Here is a 17,425-nt window from a genome sequence, read left to right on the forward strand (position 1 = left end):
TTTTCCGCGGACCCCCTAACTCCCTCTTCTGGACCCCAGTTTGAAAACCCCTTTTTTTAGATCACAGGATTGGCTACTGATGTGGGTATGCAGTGTTTGGCTTTCTCTAAAAATAATACTCTATACAGTTACCAGAAAAGGTCAAATTTGTTTCACCTGTCCACATAATGTTGTTCCACCTGTGAACACCCGGCTGACAGCAAAGGTGAGATGGGCAGTAATGTCTTTCTGGAGAGCACTGCTTTCTTCCATGGTAACCTCCCACAAACACAGCTCTTGTTCAGTATTTTTCTTATGTAGGCTTGATCAGGCTATTGTATTTCAACTGAATTGTGCTGTGAAGAGCAGGTACTAAAAACCGTGTGTATTTTTTTTTACGGCAGGGCAGGCCAAACTCACACCTCAGTCGACTGGAACACCCAATGCATTGACTGCAGACTCCAATTACCCTCTTTTCAGCATGTCATTACCCTAGAAGTTCACATACTTTTTCCATCAATGACTTTGATCAAACCATTTATTCAATTAAAATATGGATACGTGAAATGTGGCGTGTTGTTAAATAGGACTGTCTGCATTTATTATGCCTTAGACAAAGGAGCCATTCATGCAGAAAGCAGTAGGAGCAAACTGTTGTGTAGAAAGTAGTGAATATCTCACTGCTAACTGGGTGTGAACTGAGTGCTTACCTGCCCTCCAAGGCACACCAGCCACAGTAGGGATCCTTGAGGTCCATGCAAGACTTGCAGTCCTTCATCATATCACATTCCTCCACCGGTACCATTGAGATCTGACACAGAGCCAAGGATATCCAGCATCAAGCGTCTTACACAGAGTACAAATACAGTCCACTTCCCAAGACGGTACCCTTTTTCCTGTGGTGACGTACAGATACCTGTGGTTTCTGTCGAATAGCAGGTGTTTGTTCACTGCCTCACCAGAGCTGGGTCCAGGGACAGTTCGGTACACCTCTGGTGTGCTGGACAGGTGTACCTGGAAGTTTACCTGTGTTCTAGTTTCACACCATTTTCTTTCCTATGAAAATGAGTTTGACCACACTGGTACCTGGGACTGCTCTCAGATACCGTACACCCTCTGCTGCTGTACTCACATGGTACACCTTCCCATTGCTGGTTCCCAGAAAGGCCACCGTGCGCTCAGCCTCCACAGCAACGGCGACAGCCGTGAGCAGGTCTCTGGTGGTGTGGACAGCTTGGGCAGCCAGCGCAAAGCCTGGTGTGCTGGCCAGCGGTGAAGGCAGGAAATCGGCACTACATTTGTACTTTGTCAGCGTGTCTTGCTGATGGGCACAGAGAGAGAAGTCTTTAACGTCAGCTTCCTCATACAATCACTTTGTCAAGTGTGCAAGAGCGGATACTCAGGTTTTCACTTTTAGAAAATTCTAATAAAGACAATAAACCTTAAGGTGAGCTATCCCATTTCACTGTTCCGACTTTACAGAACCTCAAGACACTACTGAAAACATTGCTAATGTCACGTTTGAAACGGAGCGCTACTTACACGGACTGATACTGAACATAATAGATGTGCTGAGGTTGTGTACGGAGAATCGACAGCTACTTTGTTTCCAATTTTCCCATTTTTTGTATAGCAGGCACTGATGATTTCCATAATTCGTTGGTTGATATATCTCAGGGGGTACATGCAGAGCCCCGAACGGGGCTTGTCTTCATCGGTGCTGGACACTACGAACAGAACCTTGTCCTGCGACCGCACTTGGCCGTACTGACCGGATGCGCTCAGGTTTCGGGCCAGTTCCTTCCCAGGGGAGGAGACAAAGGCGGCCTGTGCCTTGTTGTACATGTTGTTGGGGCCACAGCTGAGCTGCAGTTCCATGTAGGAATAGTAATGGTGATCATCCTCACAAAGGCGGGAGATGAAGGTAAAGTTTTTGTTATGTAGCCCCCCTCTTGTGCGGGTGAAGAGGAAGTAGATGAAGCCACTTTCCTTGAATGAGTAGCGAAAATTGTGCCTGTACTTCTTGACAAATGGGGTGACCGGAATAGCAGGAGCCTCAACAATGTCCTCAAACACATCCCAATTGCCAAAGTCCTGCAGGATGGGGGTGCTGATAAGCTTCACGTTGCCCTGGCTTCCGTAGCCTTTCCCCACGACAAACACATCAAATGTATCATTCTCTTTGGTGAAGGTTGACATCACTCCTACTACAGACACCGTCTCCTCACTGCTGACCACATAAGCCTTTTCACCCTTGCTGTCGTTATAGTAGATCAGGTGGTCAATGCTGCTGAGTTTCCGCAGGGAGCAGATGCCCTTGAAGAGGCTTCCACACACGATGAGCGAGCCGTTAGACGGGTGCACTAGCAACAGCTTGTTGGTGTTGTCTGTCATCTTGGCATCGTGGCAGGACTGGATAGAGGGTGTGCAGTGGCGGCTGTCCCTCTTGGGACCAGTCTCTACTTTCTTCTCCTGCTTGAGCAAGGAGTCCAATTGGTAGATGGCATTGATGGCTCCCACATAGATGCGGCCTGTGAGGGGGTCCTGCACCACGTTATTGATGAGGGTGCTGGACGTGAACTCCTGGATGGATTCCGCACAGCAGACTATGGAGAGAGACAGCAGCAGAACTGCCAGAGTCCACCACGCCATTTCTGAAAGAGGACATTAAGTGCGAGACTGTTAGTCATCTCTCTATACAGTGAGACAAACATGTAGACATGAACACATGCTTCACTGTCAGCTCTACACACTTTCACGAAATAGTAGGATCCGGTCTTTGGTTTTCACAATACATCTGTCATCAATATACCTGCTCACTGAACATCTGGCAATGATTTGCTTCACACAAATTTGTTAAAGCAGGCAGCAATTTTGTATTCCCATCTATTAAATGTACAGTTAATGCCTATAATTTCTACAGTTTTGCCACAGGTTTTCTGGTAAGAGCAGTAATTCCGAGTCCCACTCAAAGAAGCCCACTGCAAAATTCGGACCCAAACAGACACACCGCTTCGCAGCATGAGGATAGTGGTTAGAAGTAACACATAGATTGATTGAAGCAGTTTTAAGAAGAGAGCCGCTCTAATCCTGCTCTGCTGGAATTTCCACAATTTAAGGAACACACGTTTTTCAGTGCAAACGTCTTTTTTTTTCCTTTTTAAATAACGTACCACGGTCTAGCACACACTGCAGCGGCCCGACGCCGGACTCACGCGCTGGGATTTGAGGAATGTGAACGCAGCGGCTGTGTGTGCTTCACAAACTCTAGCGGCTCTGCAGCATTCACGTGCGTAAGAGAGGCAGCGCGACCTGTCGGAGTGCAACGTTAATCCGACAGGTGGTGCGCAGCTACAGCTCCCTCTGCTGGGGGAACAGACCCACATTGGACGGGTTCTCTGCTGACATGCTCTGTGGTGCAGGCTACATATGTGTATATTTTGGTGCTTGAAATGTAAACATCACCATATCAAACAAAGTGATTCTCCTATTAAAGGTTCTTTCATTTATTTATGTAGCAGACACTTTTCTCCAAAAGCGACTTCCACTTCACTCTATGTAGTGTTATCAGCCCACACACCTTATTCACCAAGGTGTGAAAAATTCTGATTAAAAGACCTCTAAACTCCTTTTCTCGGAGAACTTTCAGAATCAGAATCAGAATCAGAACGAGCTTTATTGCCAAGTATGTTCGCACATACAAGGAATTTGTCTTGGTGACAGGAACTACCACAGCACAGACAGAATGACAGTGACAAGACAGGTGAAAAGATAGAGTATGTGAGCAAGGGATAAAAAATATTTAAAAATATAAAGTACCCAATATACAGAAATAGTCACTAGATACAAATGCAAGGGAGTGTGAGTAAGAGAATGTGATAAATAGTTATAAATATAAATATAAATAGCATTATGTATTGCACGGTTTACTCTCTAGGGGAGAGATTTAGGTGTTCATGAGGTAGATGGCCTGAGGAAAGAAACTTTTCTTATGCCTGGCTGTCCTGGTGCACAGTGCTCTGTAGCGCCGGCCAGATGGCAAGGGTTCGAAGAGGAAGTGGCCTGGATGTGAGGGGTCTAGAATGATTTTGCTCGCCCTTTTACTGACCCTGGACGAGTGCAGTTCTTGGAGAGCTGGGGGGGATGTGCCGATGATTCTTCCAGCAGTCCGAACTATCCGCTGCAGTCTTCTGATGTCTGACTTCGTAGCTGAGCCGAACCAGACAGTTATAGAAGTGCAGAGGACAGACTCGACGACTGCAGAGTAGAATTGCAGCAGTAGCTCCTGTGGCAGGTTGAACTTCCTCAGCTGACGAAGGAAGTACAACCTCTGCTGGGCCTTCTTCACAATGGAATCTATGTGGGGCTCCCACTTCAGGTCCTGTGAGATGGTGGTGCCCAGGAACCTGAATGACTCCACTGTTGCCACAGTGCTGTTCATGATGGTGAGTGGGGATAATGCTGAGGTGTTTCTCCTGAAGTCTACGATCATCTCCACTGTTTTGAGCGTGTTCAGCTCCAGGTTGTTATGACTGCACCAGACAGCCAGCTCTTGGACCTCCTGTCTGTAAGCAGACTCGTCGCCATCCCAGATGAGGCCGATGAGTGTGGTGTCGTCTGCAAACTTCAATATTCACCTTCCAGTAGCCCCAGCCATGGGTCGGGGCCAAGATGGAAATCATGGCCTCGACCATCATATGGTTCATGGGCCACTGGGCGGTTAAGAGACCCTTCTTAAAAGTAACAAAGGGCGATGCTAAAATGTACTGTAAACGACTACGGGCACCGCGGCTGTTGAGCAAGGCAATACCCGGATTGGTGGGGTTGCATTTCCTAAAACTATCAGTGAGGTTAAAACTGCTAATAAAGTTTTTAAAATGTTTGATATTAGCATCGTCCTTGCCCTCAAGAAAAATGTTGAAGTCTCCTCCTATTATTAGATGTCTATCGGTCACACAATGAGGGACCAACTCGTCAAACAGAGCGACGCGGGACTTGACCTCCACCAGAGCGCAGACGCACAGAACACGCAAGTGCAAACTTCTCCACGTGACGTCCACTCCCAATACTCAGCCGGCATGAACAATGAAAGGTCTTACCTTCTCAAAGGCACGGTCCCCAAAAAGTATTCCCATGCCTTTAGAGTGGACACCACCTATACGCTCCAGTAGGACTCACCCTTCCTCCATTCTTGAAAGACGAGATTCACGTCCCTCTGGTCCCGGCGATGGACTTCCTGCAAAAAACACAGGTTGAAGGCATAGGACTCAAACTGGTTAAACAAAGCAGTTCTTTTTACTTTGTTTTTTTTTAACCCCCTGACATTAAGAGTTAATGGGGAGGAGGAACACTCTCGGCCTTCTTCCAAAGGGGGCCCCTCTGGTGCCGCAGCCTCCCTTCCAGACTTTTTCTTTTTCTTCTTCTTTTTTCCGCTGTTGAATCTCCGCCAAGGTAGGGGCAGGGCTTGCACCCCGGACATCGCTGGCTTCGCTAAGGGCTTCTCCAGCCCCCGCCGCCATTTCCATCGCCGTCTCCATCACTTCAGTTTTGTTCTCCACCAGTGATAATGCCTGAAGACACTGTTCCACAGAAACCATGCTTCCAGACAAGGCATTCGCATACGAGGGTCTGTACTGCGGACAGAGACGGCCAGGTGGTCTTCGCTGCTGCAAATGTTGCAGCGGCGGGGGCTCTTGCAGTCTCTGGCAAAATGTCCTGTCTCTAAGCAGTTCCTACATTTCTTGATTTTGCACGCTTCTGCTGTATGCCCCTGACCCTGGCAGAGCCTGCAGAAGGGGGGCTGCTGGGGGTAAAAGAAGTAAGCCTTACTATTCTGTATATTAAAATATGCCGGAGGATGATGGAGCTCGTCAGGGGCCACAGGGTCGGGACGCAGGCGCGCCTTGAACTGCCTGCTCTCATTCCATATGCCAAACACATCTCTGATATCCCTGTGGCCCGGTAGGAGGTTGATGTGGCGCTGAAGAAAAGCACGGATGGCCTCGGCGGGGACGAAAGGGTTGAAGACATGGACAGTGATTATCCTTCTATCTGTCCACCAAAGGTGCTCAGTCTTGTATTCTTTCAACCCCCCGTCTGCCACGTTAGCGCTACCGGCACAACGAGCTGCACCTGGGAACCAGTCAGGGCAGGGGCATAAAAGGCAACGCCGAAACCGAATCTGACGCGGGACCTTGTTCGCCTCAGTCCCAAGTTTCCCACGAGACACCTGCTCTACTGCTCCGCTCCTCGCCCGGTTTTCCCTGTTCCTTGTTCCCCGATCCAAGTTCCCTTCTACCTGATTGGCTTTCCTGTTTACCGATTTTTTTGCCTCCCTCTCGACTTCGCTTCCCGGATCATCCCCTTGAACGACGTTAGCCCCTCGGTGACCGTTGCCTGTCTGAGACAACGACTTTGGAGTTCCCTAATAAATGTCCTGTTTGCCTTGCACTTGGGTCCGTCCTTTCTAACCCGGACACGGAACATGGCACCGTCCTTCTCCTTCTTACAAATTTCCACCATTTTCTGGTAGGTTTCATCTCCAAGAACAGTGACGACAACAAACCGCTGGGGTCCATTTCTTTGGATGCAAACAACTTGTGCGGCGGCCAGACCAGACTTTCTAAAGATGACTTCCCTGATGAACCCTGCACAGTTCAGGAAGTCCTCTGCTGCCTCCGAGTTTTGCCATCTGAAGCGAGTAGTGTGCGTCATCCTAGGAGCCACTAACAATGCAGACTGCTCCTCCTCCTCTGGAGATCCACCGGGGCAGCAGGGCTGTTCTCGGGCCTGACCGCCTCTTCTGCAGGCGAGGCCGTCGTCGCTTCCACCCTTACAATTGTCGTCTCCTCCCTTGTCGGCTCCGCCGCGATCTTCAGGTTCGCCGCTGCCACCACCTCCACCACCGGTCCTCTTCCAGCCGGCGTTGACATTGCGGCTCCCTCGACGAGGGGCACCAACGTCCCTAATGAGCCTTCTTCTTCTGGGGAGCTCTTCTGAGTGGGTAACTCCTCAGGGAGAGCAGCATAATGCCGTCGTCTTCGTTTCCATCGCCGACCTCCCCGCTGACATCTGTGATGCCTTCATCCCCTGGCACAACCCACAGGTGGGTCAAGAATGATGTTGAAAGCCCTTAAAAGGGCTACGTTGTAGAAAAGCTCTCTTATTCCCCCTAGCATCAAAACCGCAGTACTGCACTTGATCTTAGCCAAAAGGTTAAGAAGTGACATCACGCATAGTGAAAAGCATGCCTTTCTTTTTTTTTTTTAAATTCCAAACTTTATTTAATAAAGTTATCAATACAATACACAACCAAAAACAAACATCAAAAAAATCCACGAGCAAACAAACCCAAAACCATTTTTCCTAATAAAACAAGGCCATTAAAATCTGTAAATAAAATGCCATACAGGTAAAACACACACAAATTAAAAGAATGAATGAGTTAAAAGTGCACAAACCTAATAAAACAAGACTATAATCTGTGAATAAAATACTACACACGTAAAAGCCACACATATTAAACAAATATAAAAGAAAATAAATATACAAGGGGGTAGGATACAGGAAAGTACAATATATTTTAAAAGAATACAGTTCCATAAAGCAGACGTCCATCCTCAGAGCTTCAGGCATATTTTTCCACGAGGCCTTTCCAGCTGTCCTTTGTTTCGTGGTAGCCCCAGGCAATCACATCCCGCTTTATTCTGAACTTCAGTTCAGCTCGGATTTTCAAAAAGACACCATTGGCTCCCATTTTCAACCCCTTTCGGACAAGGTTAATGCGTGCATTCCACAGTTCTTTCTTTGTCAAACTCATAATCAACCAAATCCTACCGGAGGCTGCTTTGTTTACCTTGGGGGGACAGCCCCTTCGTGATATCATCAAAAGTCAATGCAATCTCGCCGTCTAACTCTCCGCACAAGGGCTCAACCAGCGACCAGACTGTCCCGGCATAACCGCAATCCCAAAAAACGTGTTTAATCGTTTCCACACCTAAACACCGGGGTTGCGGGCAATCGGGACGTCCGGTCAACCCGTACCTGTAAAGTTTCTCCATTACGGGTAATCTTTCATGGAGGCACGGCCAGTGTAGATCTTGCAGCCTATTGTCGAGCCCCTTTGGCTGAATTCGGGCCCCAACATCACTCGCGTTTCCCTCCTCTCCAACAAAGCATTATATAACACTTTGTGCTTGAGGAGGGTATTTGCGTCAGTGTCTGCCGGAATGATCTTCCTCTATTTCACCATCTGTTTATAGTGGTCTGGCAGAGACTCGGCCTTTGGTCCAACATTGGACCACGAATTCATCAAATGCCGCAACGGGAAAGACAGCCAGAGGTGAACAAAATGCTGATGTGGGTGTTCCAGGGGAGCTGCCAGACGGAAGCAGTGCTGCGCGAGAAAGAGCCAAATAAAGTAAGGTCAGGAGGACGTAGACTTTCAAAATCAGTACCTTACTCAGGAAGGACAATGACCTTGCCTTCCATAGCCCCATCTTCCGCCTGGCTATCGCAAGACACTCCTCCCAGTTGACCCGGGCCGCTCCTTCTGAAAGAAAAATCACACCCAGCACTCTGAGGGGACCGCTACAAAGCGAGAGACCACCAAAGGTATCTTTTTGCGCTCACCAGAATTCAAAGTACTTCACCTCTGTCTTCCCGAGGTTAAGCGCTGAACCCGAGGCCCTACCGAATGTCTGAGTCAGGTGCAACGCTTGGGCAAGTGAGCGGTCAGAACATGCAAACAGGACTGTCATCTGCATACTGGGCCAACTTGACAGTCCTGCCCCCACCTCCCGGAACGGGCAACCCATCTATTCCCGGGTGGGCCCGAATTGCTGCCACCAGCGGCTCCACGTACAAAACGTAGAGGAGGGGAGACAGCGGACACCCCTGTCTTACCCCACTCGTCTGGGGAAACCACTCCCCGAGAGAGCCGTTAATAGGAACCCGGCTGCCAACCTCATTATAGAGTGTTCAGACCCACCTGAGAAAAATGGGGCCCAATCCCAATCTGCCCAAAACATTAAACTTTAAATTGTGGTCCACCCGATCGAACGCCTTCTCCTGGTCCAGGCTGACCAGCGCTAGGGGTCTTCATGGACCAGGAGGGCTATAACCTTCCTCAGATGCTCGGTTAGGACTTCAGCAACTAACTTTGCGTAAAGCGCGGAGCATGGTCAGGAGCCTCCAGTTGCTCAGATCAGCTCTATCGCCTGTCTTATGCAACAAGGATAAAACCCCCGACCTCATGCTCTCCGTTAGCTTACCTCGGGTCAGTACTTCTTCCACAACCTCAAGGAAGACAGGGCCCAGGACATCCCAAAATGTGGAATAAAATTCCACCGGCAGTCCGTCCAAGCCTGGGACTTTCCTCCGGTTCATTCTGGAGAGCCCCTCAGAAAGTTCCCCCAGGGTGATGGGTGCCTCTAGGCAAGCCCGGGAATCAGCTAGGAGGGTCGCCTGCAAATGCTGTAAAAAAGAATCCCCTGTGATGGGGTCGGTTTCCCTAACCTTAAAAAGACTTTTATAAAACTCTGTAGCAACCTCAATCATCCAGACCGTTTCGTTAACCAGCTCTCCTTGCCTAGCTCGTAAAGAAGTAAAACCCATATCGTGTTGAAAGCCCCTCGTTTTATTAAACAAAAAGGAGGAACATTTTTCATCTTCCTCCAATTCTCTTATTCGGGCTCTTGCAAGGAGCCGTTCGCCGTTCACTAGCTCGCTGGTCATAAAGTCGCCTTAATTCCGCCTTTAGTTCCGCTTCTCTGTCGCTATTAAAATCTTTTCCATTGTCATGGTGGGCATAGAGCTTTCCCAACTTTCTCTCCACTTTCCAAATAGCTCTGCGAGATCGAGCCTTCCTACGAACACAATACTGCCTACTAACAGTTCGCACCTTCGTTTTGGTGGCTTCCCACCAATCTGAAGCAGAGCTACAGAAAGGTTTGAGCTCCTGCCACACCTTAAAATGTTCATAAAAAAGGTCCCTTTACTCTTTCTCCTTGAGAACATCTACGTCCAGTTTCCAGTACCCAGGACCGTGCAATGAGGCCTCTATGGAAACTGTGGCGTCTACCATCAAATGGTCCGTCGGCAAATGAGGAGAGAGATGAACCCGTTTAAAAACAACAGAGTCGGAAGCTAAAATATAATCCAGGTGACTTTGTGCTCCTCTACTATTAGACCAGGTAATGCCCGGATGACTGGGGTTGCATGCTTTAAAACCATCAGAAAGACCAAATCTGAGCATAAAATTCTTAAAATGTTTGATGCTAACATCCTCTTTACCCTCCAGATATATAGTAAAATCCCCACCAATTATTAAATGTCTATTACAGACACAAAAGGGGGCCAACTCTTCTAAAAGAGATATGCGGGATGCGGCCTCTACCGGAGCATAGACGCACATCGCACGGATGCGCTGTCCCCTCCAGGTGGCGTCCACTCCCAATACTCTACCCTGTAGAACAGTAAACGTGCTTACATTCTCAAAACTTTGTTCGCCAAAGAGAATGCCAACACCTGTTGAGTGGTCGCAACCCACACTCCATTATGATCTACCTTTCCTCCAACCCGAAGAGAAAAAGGCCACATCCCACTGGTCTCGAAGGTAGACTTCCTGTAAACATAACTGGAAGGCAGAGGATGCAAGCCTGCCAAACATTGCTGCTCTTTTCAAAACATTCTTCAGTCCTCTGATGTTAAAGGTTAAAATTTTAAAATCAGCCATAAAAGGGGGCAAATTAAGTTTCAAGTTTCAAGTTTATTGTCATAGATACAAGTACCAGGTACGTGTATCATGAAAATCTTCCTGAATGCTTCTCCACAGACTATGGGCAAGGACAATAGAAATACTGCACAAACAAAACAATGACAAACAAAACAGTGTCAATGACAAAAGAATGAGAATGCTTAAAGTGACAGTGTAATTTCCCAGTGTGCTTAGGTGGAGCAGTCCAACTCTAGTTACTAAAGGTGGCACATTGGTTTGTGTTGTATACTGAATTACTAATTCAGTAATTTGGACCAGGGGGTGTGGTGGCGCAGTGGGTTGGACTGCAGTCCTGCTCTCCAGTGGGTCTGTGGTTCAAGTCCTGCTTGGGGTGCCTTGCGATGGACTGGTGTCCCGTCCTGGGTGTGTCCCCTCCCCCTCCGGCCTTATGCCCTGTGTTGCTGGGTAGGCTCCAGTTTCCCGTGACCCTGTGAGGGACAAGCGGTTCTGAAAATGTGTGTGTGTAATTTGGACCAATTTATTTACTTGACACATGAAAACAGTTTTCTTTTTTCTTTTGTAAATAGTGAAAGCTTTTTATTAGCAGCTTTTAAAGTAGCACTAGGGCAGGGATGGCTAGTTGTGTTGTGGTTAGCGCTTCTGCCTTTGGGGCCAAAGGTCAGCGGTTCAATTCCTGTCATGATGAACTCAGGGATCGAGCTGAGAGACTCAAACATAGGTGTGTGTTTATTTAGTAGGGAGAGGCAAGGGTTGCTCAGTCAATCTACAAATGTCATACAGTGGGACAAGAAGAAGCCAAAAACCAGAAGAATGAGAGCTGAAAGTTGAATAGCTGGACAGGAGAAACACCAGGGCAGGCGAGGAGGGATCGGGGGGTAAGGAGCTTGGATTGCTGATGAAGAGCTGCAGCTTCTTGAGATGAGGTTCTGTGTTCTGGAGAATCCGGACTGTCTTTTTATCCCCTGCCCCCTTGATCAGATGCGGGTGCAGTTGTTATGCATGCAATCAGGGGTGTGACAATATTATTTTTATGGTTAGACATTATTTATCCCGAGTGGTTTCACCAGTCTGTGAAACAGGATATTTACTAGATCAATTTAATTCACATTATTTCCTCCAGACTACAATAAAAGATCTCTCTTGAGTCTTCAATCAGAAACCATCAGATTACAAATTTGTGTCCTTACCCACTTCACTACCTGCTGTCCTGCTGTCTTCAGTTCCATATTTGACAGCAGTTAATGAAGACAGACTAGTGTTGTCATCAACATGTAAATACTGACATCCACGTATTTGTGATGTAGAATCCAGAACATGACCTGCTTCTCCTGCTCTCTTTTGTTGAGTTTCCTAACAAATGAAACTGTATTACATGATGTTTAAGAGTCTTGTAGCTGTTGAGGAGACATCCCATCCCAAAGGTGTTGTACCAAAACCCAGGGCAGTAGGTGTTAATGGAACAAGACAGTCCCTCAGGTGTTTCCTGCAAGTGTACAAAGGGACATTGATCTGGTCCCAGGGTTGGCTCTTTTTGGCTGCTCCAACACTGCTCTTGGTGAACCATGTGAGGAACAGCACTGTGTAATGATTCATATGGTTATAGACAACAACAATGTTCTACACAACTGATATCGGTCTTCACACTGATTTAGGAAAAGGCTTCATGAGATTGTTGTTATCATTACACACAGAATAAACAAATATCTGGACATTTTCTACACAGAGGCTGCACTGGATTTTTATTTATTTGTTTTTAAACCAAAGACAAGACACAAAGTATTTGATGTTTCATACAAAATTAGTGGTGATAAAATGAGTTGAGACATGATAAAATGAACTCTTCCTGAGAACCAACTTAACTAAAAGTTTTTAACATTATTTTCAGTTTACTGTGTTCTGTTTACATTTTTCAGATTTCCATACTTTTCTCCTCACATCCCCTATAAGTTTATACTGGTAGTTTCCTCTGTTCGTATGTGTACTAACATGTTTCAGATAGTTTGACTGTGTTTTCCTTCCCCTTGCTGGACTTACAGTATATATAATACCAGTTTATTGGGTTAATGATGTTTGAATTGTTTGCCTATCTTTGTATTTACCTTTTATATATCTTGCTACATTTACTACATTAAATCAGGTAACAGGACTTCTTTGGTGTGGTAAATGGAAAATTAATTAGCAGCTTGTTAAAATTATGCATATTAATAATATGGAAGAGAGCACCATTTTTTATGATTGCTCTAAAAGTTCAATATATCTTTTATTCACTTGAGGACAAAGCTGTGAAGTTCCTGAGAGATTAATTGAACAAGTTCAAGAGGAATCTGAGTCAGGATTACCCAGCATGCTTTCAGCCTCAGGATCACAATGATCTCGACAGTGAATCTGAGATCCAGAAGATGTGTGGCAGAGAGAGGGCTATGAAGATCACACTGTACATTCTGAGGACCATGAACAAGAAGGATCTCACAGTTACCTTGGGGAAGAATAAGAACTTTTTGTCTCTCTTTACAGTCTCGTGCAGCTTAAATATACCAAAAAAAGAGGAACATCTGAAGAAACTTTTAATCACAAATATCTGGCCAAGATAGGCAATAATGCAAAAAAAAAGGTCTGTAAAACAAAATGAATGATACAAAAATACAACAAAAACTATAATAAACACAACATTTATTTCCTTCTGTTCGCTTTAAATGGTCTGTAATACACTGCTAAAAAAAAATTAAAGGAACACTTTGAAAACACATCAGATCGCAATGGTGAAAAAAATCATGCTGGATATCTATACTGATATGGACTGGGTAATATGTTCGGAACGAAAGGATGCCACATCGTTTGATGGAAATGAAAATTATCAACCTACAGAGGGCTGAATTCAAGGACACCCCAAAAATCAAAGTGAAAAAATGATGTGGCAGGCTATTCCATTTTGCTGAAATTTCATTGCAGCAACTCAAAATGGTACTCTGTTTACAGGTACTGAACTACTGTTTGTATGGCCCCCACGTGCTTGTATGCATGCCTGACAACGTCGGGGCATGCTCCTAATGAGACTACGGATGGTGTCCTGCGGTATTCCCTCCCAGATCTGGACCAGGGCATCACTGAGCTCCTGGACAGTCTGAGGTGCAACCTGGCGGCGTCGGATGGACCGAAGCATAACGTCCCAGAGGTGTTCTATTGGATTTAGGTCAGGCGAGCGTGGGGGCCATTCAATGGTATCAATTCCTTCATCCTCCAGGAACTGTCTGCATACTCTTGCCACATGAGGCCGGGCATTGTCGTGCACTAGGAGGAACCCAGGACCCACTGCACCAACATAGGGTCTGACAATGGGTCCAAGGATTTCATCCCGATACCTAATGGCAGTCAGGGTGCCATTGTCTAGCCTGTAGAGATCTGTGTGTCCCTCCATGGATATGCCTCCCCAGACCATCACTGACCCACCACCAAACCGGTCATGCTGAACGATGTTACAGGCAGCATAACGTTCTCCACGGCTTCTCCAGACCCTTTCATGTCTGTCACATGTGCTCAGGGTGAACTGCTCTCATCTGTGAAAAGCACAGGGCGCCAGTGGCGGACCTCCCAATTCTGGTGTTCTATGGCAAATGCCAATTGAGCTCCATGGTGCCGGGCAGTGAGCACAGGGCCCACTAGAGGACGTCAGGCCCTCAGGCCACCCTCATGAAGTCTGTTTGGTCAGAGACATTCACACCAGTGGCCTGCTGGAGGTCATTTTGTAGGGCTCTGGCAGTGCTCATCCTGTTCCTCCTTGCACAAAGGAGCAGATACCGGTCCTGCTGATGGGTTAAGGACCTTCTACGGCCCTGTCCGGCTCTCCTAGAGTAACTGCCTGTCTCCTGGAATCTCCTCCATGCTCCATGCCAAATAAACAGTGTAAATGACCATTGAAGTGTGTATCAGGGAGAATGCAGTGTTTAATGTGTATCTCTCTACAGACTCTCTGGCTGTTGTGTCACAGAGAGAGGCTGCGCTTCTTTGGCTTCAGCTCTGCGTTCAAACCCCTGTTCACACCTGAGAGAACTGGATCTGAGCTACAATCACCCAGGAGACTCAGGAGTGAAGCTGCTCTCTGATCTACTGGAGGATGAGCAACTGAAGTCTGTGTGTGTGTGTGTGTGTGTGTGTGTGTGTGTGTGTGTGTGTGTGTGTGTGTGTGTTGCAAGTCAGCAGCAACAATAACACTTCTGTGCAGCAATAACATTTGTATGCTTAAGCTACAACTCCCATTTAAGTGCAAAAGAAAAATGACTGATGCAAAATAAATAACGGCATAAAACTTGAGGAGATGCAAAAAACTAACTTTTCACCCTGCTGCAGACAGGGAAGCATTTTTGCTTCCTGAAGGCCAACACAGAGAGAATGAGGAGGAGCTTCTTCCCGCAGGCCATCCGGGCTCTTGACCAGGAAAGCACCATGGAGTAGAGACTGGACTTGAATAAACAATAATCACTACCTCAGCCGAATATTGCATAGCATTTTTTTCCACAACATTGCACACGTACTTTTTTCTGATTTAATCTTTAATATTGGAGTTTACATTCACTTTGTTCACATACTTGAATACATCTGTTTTGTATATGTCCCCTCATACATATTATTATTCTTCTGTTCATTTCTATTATATTTTCATTATATTTCTTTTTTTCCTGTAGTATGATTTTAATTGCTATTTTATTTGGGGGGGGGGGGGGGGGCACGGTGGAACTGTGTATGTGTGTGTGTATTTTTATCTTACTATGAGTATGTACCATGGACAGTCGGAAAAGCATTTCACTGCACGTTGTACTAAGTATGGTTGTGTACGTGACAAAACTTGAATTTGACAGTTTTTGGGATTTATTTATTCAATAAAGAATTTAGTAACCGGAAATGATGAAGAAATTTTTACCTGTTGAGTTGGACAGTGTGTGGAGCCAGACACCTTCGGTGGGCTAGTAATCCATTCTGATCCATAGGAAAATGAAAGAAAAAATCTCTCACTGCCTGTTGGTGTTCCAATAAACGTTCCGAATGAACTCCTTCTGTGCGTCCTTCTTTGCCCCATCCATACCCAGAGCACAGCATGCTACAATGTCATCTTAAGAAATGTTGGGCTATTTCAGAAAATCTAAGTTGGTACCTCTGATCAGTAAGACCCCAGTAGGCGGGCACACCTTTAGATATTGAGCACCTAAACTCTGGAACAGTACCAGTTACCGTCATGTTGCACATCTCTGAGATGAACACAGGTAGGATGTGAATCTTCTGCCCTCAAGTAAAAACTGAGACATTCACAAAGGAAATAACACTTTTATTGAAGTGAACAACTGGCAACAGTCCTCATCTCCTTCGAGCGAAGGTACCGCCGTGAATTAACCGCTATTCCGCCAGCTCTTCAGCAGCCATAGGGTCCCTGGGTAGCGGTGCTACTGCTCAGCCAGGAAGGTGTGTCTCAAAGCCTCAAAGGCTGAGACACGCTTGGATGGGTTAAAGGCCAGAAACTGCTGTGGGCACACCGACAAAACACAGTCAATCCCCTGTTCCAACACACCCCTACAAAGAAACCTGTATCCCTGCAGTGGTCCTCAAGCCTGCTTCTCGTGGCTTACAGTACATCAGGATCTCCAGTCCAGAACTTAGGCCCTCGATCAAATGGACTGTTACCAACTTAGCCTTTTCTCACAGCGCTGGGCTAGTGAGGTATTCCAGCTGCCTTTAAACTGGTTCCCCCCATCACACCCTGGCAGGAAAGGGCTGTGAATTCTGATTTAGAAACAAAGTCATTCTCATTAACTCAGAATCCAACAGGGCATTTCACCAACATCCCAAGGAGTGTAGATGCGGATATGCCAATCCCAAAGTACCGTCAATCAGTGACCAATTCACTAATAGGAAGACCATTGCTCTGATTTCCAAAAAAAAAAAAAATACTTCCATCTCCTACTTTACACACTATTGCAAGACTCGCACCCATTAAAACTTACTAAGAGCAAGTCCCTCTCTTCCTGGTGCAAGTTCGGCAGCAGCTGATTTAAGGTATTACCACTCTTCCAGTTGGCAGGGTACGGGGTGGGGCTCTCGGTAGGCCAGTCCTCCTGTGCAGGCAGGCCGATCACACTGAGGACCAACAAGGAGGAGTTACACACTCGAGCTATCTGGGAACACCTAATTTGACTCTAACCTTAACGCAATGTGACTCTTAACCTTAACCCAATTTAACCCTAAGTTACTCTGTCAGCATTGATACCCCCAGCCTGCAAAGCTACAAAGCATCGCTGACCATGAAACCATCTCACTATGAAAGAGGACATGTAGTGACTTACTCTATGATTTTCTGGAGCTGCTGTATGTCAGAATAGCCGCAAAACAAGGGTCTGCCAAAAAGAAGTGCAGCCAGATGTGTGTTACACGCAAGCGTGTCTCCGTGATGCAGCGGGGGGTGTACAGTGGTTTACTGTGCTCTCCCTACCTGAGGAGGAAGAGCTCAGCGAAGATGCAGCCAGTGCTCCACATGTCCACGGAGGACATGTAGCCGGAGTGTAGCAGGACCTCCGGAGCTCTGTACCACAGGGTCACCACCTGAGGAGCACATACCCACAGGAAGTGATGTCATCATCTAGAGAACAGCAAAGAATGTGTCAGGCTGCATAAGACCACAGGACTTTGTTATGAATTTATTACAGGGTGATGGGTTTAGGAGGC

The 17,425-nt window shown here is 46.7% G+C and overlaps 2 protein-coding genes across 3 annotated transcripts; both read right to left on the bottom strand.

Moving 5' to 3' along the window:
* Window positions 1-474: 474 nt before the first annotated feature.
* On the bottom strand, window positions 475-6,911 carry LOC114911632 (plexin-B2-like). The gene is made up of 8 exons (XM_029255569.1): window positions 6,710-6,911; window positions 5,831-6,111; window positions 5,385-5,558; window positions 5,158-5,215; window positions 1,522-2,633; window positions 1,112-1,300; window positions 868-993; window positions 475-790 (listed from the first exon to the last, which is right to left on the bottom strand). Exons 1-8 carry the CDS (start codon window positions 6,909-6,911, stop codon window positions 686-688), a joined length of 2,247 nt encoding a protein of 748 aa, XP_029111402.1. The 3' UTR covers window positions 475-685.
* Window positions 6,912-16,013: 9,102 nt separating this feature from the next.
* Window positions 16,014-17,382, bottom strand: LOC114911672 (cyclin-dependent kinase 4-like). Of its 2 annotated transcripts, XM_029255783.1 has the most exons (4): window positions 17,193-17,368; window positions 17,047-17,097; window positions 16,708-16,840; window positions 16,014-16,227 (listed from the first exon to the last, which is right to left on the bottom strand). In XM_029255783.1, exons 1-4 carry the CDS (start codon window positions 17,249-17,251, stop codon window positions 16,150-16,152), a joined length of 321 nt encoding a protein of 106 aa, XP_029111616.1. In that variant the 5' UTR covers window positions 17,252-17,368; the 3' UTR covers window positions 16,014-16,149. The 2 variants fall into 2 exon arrangements, with proteins under 2 accessions (XP_029111616.1, XP_029111617.1); XM_029255784.1 differs by lacking the exon at window positions 17,047-17,097 and having other exon boundaries at window positions 17,193-17,382.
* Between the last annotated feature and the right edge of the window lie 43 nt (window positions 17,383-17,425).

Source organism: Scleropages formosus, chromosome 10, assembly GCF_900964775.1.
Source record: "Scleropages formosus chromosome 10, fSclFor1.1, whole genome shotgun sequence".
Taxonomy (NCBI): Eukaryota; Metazoa; Chordata; class Actinopteri; order Osteoglossiformes; family Osteoglossidae; genus Scleropages; species Scleropages formosus.

What these genes read in the sequence shown, in the direction of transcription:
- LOC114911632 (XM_029255569.1), bottom strand. Translation starts at nt 6,911, where the DNA reads ATGTCAACGCCGGCTGGAAGAGGACCGGTGGTGGAGGTGGTGGCAGCG. An exon ending in TATGTTCAGTATCAGTCCGT is followed by an intron (nt 1,301 to 1,521) that starts GTAAGTAGCGCT and finishes TGTGCCCATCAG; the next exon opens with CAAGACACGCTGACAAAGTA. An exon ending in GCAATGGGAAGGTGTACCAT is followed by an intron (nt 994 to 1,111) that starts GTGAGTACAGCA and finishes GTAAACTTCCAG; the next exon opens with GTACACCTGTCCAGCACACC.
- LOC114911672 (XM_029255783.1), bottom strand. Translation starts at nt 17,251, where the DNA reads ATGTCCTCCGTGGACATGTGGAGCACTGGCTGCATCTTCGCTGAGCTC. An exon ending in CAGCTCCAGAAAATCATAGA is followed by an intron (nt 16,841 to 17,046) that starts GTAAGTCACTAC and finishes GTTGGTCCTCAG; the next exon opens with TGTGATCGGCCTGCCTGCAC. An exon ending in AAGAGAGGGACTTGCTCTTA is followed by an intron (nt 16,228 to 16,707) that starts GTAAGTTTTAAT and finishes GTGTGCCCACAG; the next exon opens with CAGTTTCTGGCCTTTAACCC.